We start from the raw sequence: 4,942 nt of genomic DNA on the forward strand, positions 1-4,942 counted from the left end.
AGGTCTCTTAGGGGATTTGTAGGGTGGGAAACCTCCGTGAGCGTTAGCGCTTGGTTCGGCTCCGGAGCAAGAGGGGCTGAAACCCCGCTGCCAGGGTAGAGGAAGGAAGGGGGATAGCCAAAAGTGGGGTGGGGAGGGCTGGTGGGCATATTTTAGTGCAGAAATCTCCCCATAAGGTCACCGAAATGTGGAGATGAAGGAAAAAAAAAGCACAGGGGAGGGACGGGGAGGGTGGGAGCAGCGCAGGGTGCGCGCAGCACCCTGCCAGGTCAGGCGCCGTCACGGGGACATCTGTGCCGTCTTCCTGGCCGTGCAGCTTTGGCTGAATGAGCCAGATTGGGCCTAATTAGCAGCTCTGCTGATGCACACAAAGGTAGGGAATCCAGCTTACCCTCCGTGACCTGCAGAGCCAGCACAGCCCTTCCTGGCTGAGGAGGGGGGGGGAGGACGGGACGGGACGCGAGCGCCTGGGGAGCACCGGGTGCCGACCCCGCCAGGGGAGCAGGTGCTGGGGATCCTGCTAAAGAGACCCCAGAAAAATGGGTACCTGGAGTGGCAGCAAGCAGCTGGGAGGAGGAAAAATAAAATAAAATAAAATAAAATAAAAAAATAAAAAAATTAAAAAAAAACCTTCCCTTTCTCCACCCTTTCTCCCCGGGGTGCGCAGAAGCGCAGGGCTGGCAACTGGGCTGGCACCAGAGCTCGCCCGGCCCTGCGGAGCAGAGCAGAGCAGAGGCAGGAGGCGAGGGTGGGGTTGCTGGAGGCGAAGGAAAGGAGGTGACGTGGGCCCTGGGATCCGGGTTAAATTCGTCGCAGCAGGCAGCCGCCAGGCGGTCCCATCTGCCACGCAGGAGGCACGGAGAGCGCCCGGGGAGCCGGGGGGGCACCCCGGGAGGAGCAGGGCTGGGCTCGGGCACGGCAAACAGCGGGGATGGGGTGTGTGTGTGTGTGTGTGACCCCACAGCTCGCACCGGGGAGGAAGGTTCCCTCTGAGAATGGGCTCCCCGCGCCCCCCCCGGGAAGGGGTCACCCCCCAGCACCCCCCCCTTGCACCCCAGCAAGTCCAGGGAGCCACCGCCAGGCCCATCCAGGCCGCCTCTTTATTCTCCAGTGAAGCAAAGCAAGAGGAGAGGGCCCCCCCCCTCCCCAACCCCAGCCCCCCCCCCCCCCCCAGCCCTCCTCTGGCACATACACCTTTCCCCGCAGCAAGCCGAGGTGGGGAGGGGAGGGGGGGCGAAGAGGGAACAAGGGAACACCGCTCACCCCACAGGTGCCCTGGCTTTGGGGAGGGGGCTCAGCAGCAGGGTGGGGGGGGGGGGGGCGAGGAGAAGGGATGCTGCAGCCCCCCCCTCAGCATCTCAAACAAAGGGGCGAGCGGGCTGCTCCCCCCAACTGAAGGACCCACCGGATGGGGGGGACCCCCCCACACCCCGCTGCCTTCCCCCAGCAGGGATGGAGGTGGCAGCAGGGACACAAAGCCCCGCGCCCCCCCTGTCCCCCCCCCTCTTTCCCCGCCGCCCTTTGTCTGCCCGGCTCCGCCGCGGCGGCTCCAGCACCGCGGACAGCTCCGGCGGGGGGGGCCCGGCGCTGCCGGGGGGGGGTCCTTGGGGTGCACGGGTTACCAGGAGCACCCCCTAACCCCCCCCTCCTTCCCCTCCCCACCTATATATATATATATATATATTTTTTTTTTTTCCAAAGAAAACATCGGCAGCCTGCCCCCCCCATCCCCACCCCATCGCCCCCCCCCCGGTTGCCCCCCACCCCCCAGCCTCCATCCCGGTCTTCTCCGCCGTGTGGGTGTCCCGGAGAGCTGGGGATGGAGAGAGAGGAGGAGGGGGGGGAAAACGGCCGGATCCGGAGCAGGGAGGGTCCAGGCAGCATCTCCACGGGGAGGAATTTTTTTTGGGGGGGGAGAGGATCTTGAAGCGGGGGGGGGGGATCCAGCAGTCCTTTTGTCCTCCCCCGCCGGGGGCCCGGTACCTCCCTAGCGGTCCAGGCTGATCGTCCAGTGCTTGGCCCCGTCTCTGGCCTCGCCCTCGCTCTTGAGGTCCTGGAAGAGCTGCGTGAAGTAGTGGGGGTCCGCGTTGATGCGCAGCATCTTGGCGCTCAGGCGCTGGATGATGCCCAGGCAGCGCTCCCAGAAGCGGCCCTTGTCGCCCTCCACCAGGAAGGGCTTGAGCGGGTAGGAGATCTCGTTGCCCATGTAGGAGTAGGCGAGATAGAGGCAGGTGAGGAAGGCCGCCTGCAGCTCGGCCTGGCTGCCGATCTCCTCGCCGCGCAGCGCCTCGCGGCACAGCAGGTAGACGAACACCAGGTTGGCCGGGGTGATGAAACCCTGGTCCTGCCAGCCCTGCAGCAGCAGCGAGCGGTCCACGCTGCGGAACCAGGCGATGAGCTCGCCGGGGCTCAGCTCCTTCAGCCGGTAGCAGCGGCGGCACACGAAGTCCCCCAAGCAGCGCAGCAGCTCCCCGGTGGACGCCTGCACCACCACGCGACGTGGCGAGCCCGGAGCCCGGCTCCCGGCCGGCGGCGGCGGCGGCAGCGGTGGAGGTGGCGGAGGGGGGGGCGGCGGCTGCTTGGCCCCCCCGGAGCCCGGCTGCAGCTCCTGGGGCGCCGCCGAGGGCACGGTGGGCACGGGCACGGCCAGGGGGCCCTGCTTGGCTCCGTCCCCCAGCGACTTGCGCAAGTTCTCGCGGTTGCGCTGAGCCACCAGCGGGTCGGGTTGGCCCCCCGGGACCCCCCCCGGGGCTCCACCGCCGGGCTTGGGCGTCACCTTCTTGGTGCTCTTCTTCTTCTTGGCCGAGGCGGCCACCAGCCGCTTCCAGGTGAGCGCCGAGATCAGCACCCCGGGCCTCTTCAGCCGGCTCTCGCCCTTGCCCGGCACCCTTCCCGGCTGCGCCTTGTCGCCCAGCAGCCCCCCGCCGCCTCCGCCGCCGCCCCCCTTGCCCGAGGAGGCGGCGGGGGACAGGGAGAGCACCGTGCCCATGCTAAGGCCGAGCGGGGCCCATAGGAGGCCGGCGGCTGCGGCTTCGGGCTGGGGGGGGGGGGGATGCCGGAGAGGCGGCCGGCACCGGAGCCGCGGTACCCGAGGATGCTCCGCTTCTGGGCTCCGTGCCCGCCGCTGCAGCCAGCCGCGGCCCCGCCGCTCCCCGCCTCCCCGCCGCCAGCCAATCCGTGCCGCACCGGCTCCCGGTGGGTTCCGCCTCCCCCCGCCGCTAGGAGGTGGAATTGGGGAAGGGGGGGACCGGGGGGAGCCGGCCCCGAGCGGCCGCCGCCCCGCCGTGACCTTCACGGGGCGCTCCCGGTCCTTGCGCTAAGGGGGGACCCCGAGGGTTAAGGGGGTACCCGGGGGGATAGGGGCACCGCTGAGCCCTGCCTGGTCCCGTTCTGGTGGGGTTGGGGAGGGGCACGGCTGGCTGCAGGGGTGGGGGAGAGCCCCCCCAACGCACACACAGCACCCTGTGCTCGCACCCTGCCTGGCTCCCCAGGGCTCAGCGCCTGCTGCACGAGCAGCTCGGTGCCCCCCCCCCAGCCCCACCCTGCATTTTCAGCCCTTTTTGGGGGAGATTTCCCACCAGCGGCATCAAGAAAAGTCGGGGATTTTGGAGAGATGGGGGGCAGGAGGGAGGGGACGCTGCGCTCCCCTCCCGCAGCGCTGCAAAATGGTGCGTGGCGAAGCAGGGCTGCTTCTCCCCCTCCGGATCTGAGCGTGGCACTGATGAATCCTGCCCCCCCCCCGCCTCCGTGCCCCTCGCAGGAAGGTCCTGCTGTATTTTGGGTGAGCTGGAGCGCGGCTCCTGCAGCTCAGACTGCCAGGCAGCCCTGAGGAACAAAGCGCCCCGCTCGTGTGCAAAGTGCCCGAGAGCAGCTGGGGAAGGTTTCGGGGGAGAATATATCGATGATGGGCTTTGATACAGCGTTTTATCTGTGAAATGAACACGTGTCAGTGCCAGGATGTGGCGGCGGCTGGGTGGATCCAGGCTAACAGGCGGTGATGAATTATCAGCCAGGAGGAGCTAAAGGAGCCCCCCCCTTCCTCCTGCGCTGCTGATGCTGGAGGTGTTGGAAATGGAAGCGCAGGCTCAGAGCTGGGTCTCGTCCTTCCAGCGGGGCCTGGGGCTGATGTGGCACGGCTGGGGCAGGGCGGAGGCTGTGCCCTTTGTGCCACGGCAGGGAAAAGGGCAAAGCCCCGTTCCCGTGTATCGCCCGCTGCAGCCGGCCTCACGCTGCTGCTCCCTTGCAAAAAGCCTCTGCGACAGCACGCACGTGTGCACAGAGGCACAGACATGAAGATTTGCTTTGGGAGAGGCTGGAATCAAAGAGGAACTGGGCCAGCATCGCCAGGCCTGCTCAGGGTGGGCTGAAAAAAAAAATAATAATAAAAAAATAATAATAAAAAACAAACACGAGAGGATTTGGTGTCAAAACAAGAATACAGGGTACAAATGAAAAGGAACAAAGTCAGGACAAGCTTCTTGATGAAGATTAAGGCAGCTTTTCCGGACGTACAAAGCCTAGCAAAGAAGATGGAGGAGCCCTAGTCCTCGGGAAGGGATCAGGAGCCCGTGGCTCTTCGCACGCATGAGGATGGGCTGATCTGCCGTGCACAAACGCGGTCTCCCGAGAAACCCGCAGCTGAGTTTTGCAGGTGAGGAAGCAGAGCCCTCCCTGCCTGCTGCCTGCTCCTGCTGGAGCCAAATTGCTCGCAGATCGTTTCATCTGAAGCGCATGAAACCGCCCCCGCCTTCCGCCAGCGCTCCCAAATTGGCTTCCCCGAACTCGTTAGGAAGGGCTATTTGTATCTGGCTCCGACCAGCCGGGCTCTGCAGCCTTTTCCACGGAGGAGCATGCAGAGAGCTCCCCTGCCTCCCCCAGCTGGGCTCCTGGTCGCCAGCCCCGAGCAGTTTCCCTGCGTGTGAGCCTCCCGCTGCTCCCAGGA

The 4,942-nt window shown here is 66.2% G+C and overlaps 1 protein-coding gene across 1 annotated transcript; it reads right to left on the bottom strand.

The window, feature by feature from the left end:
• Nucleotides 1-1,752: 1,752 nt before the first annotated feature.
• CDK5R2 (cyclin dependent kinase 5 regulatory subunit 2) lies at nt 1,753-3,101 on the bottom strand. Its single transcript, XM_032190149.1, has one exon. The coding sequence runs from the start codon at nt 2,987-2,989 to the stop codon at nt 1,988-1,990; it is 1,002 nt and encodes a 333-aa protein (XP_032046040.1). The 5' UTR covers nt 2,990-3,101; the 3' UTR covers nt 1,753-1,987.
• Between the last annotated feature and the right edge of the window lie 1,841 nt (nt 3,102-4,942).

The sequence above is a fragment of the Aythya fuligula genome, chromosome 6 (genome assembly GCF_009819795.1).
Source record: "Aythya fuligula isolate bAytFul2 chromosome 6, bAytFul2.pri, whole genome shotgun sequence".
Classification (NCBI taxonomy): Eukaryota; Metazoa; Chordata; class Aves; order Anseriformes; family Anatidae; genus Aythya; species Aythya fuligula.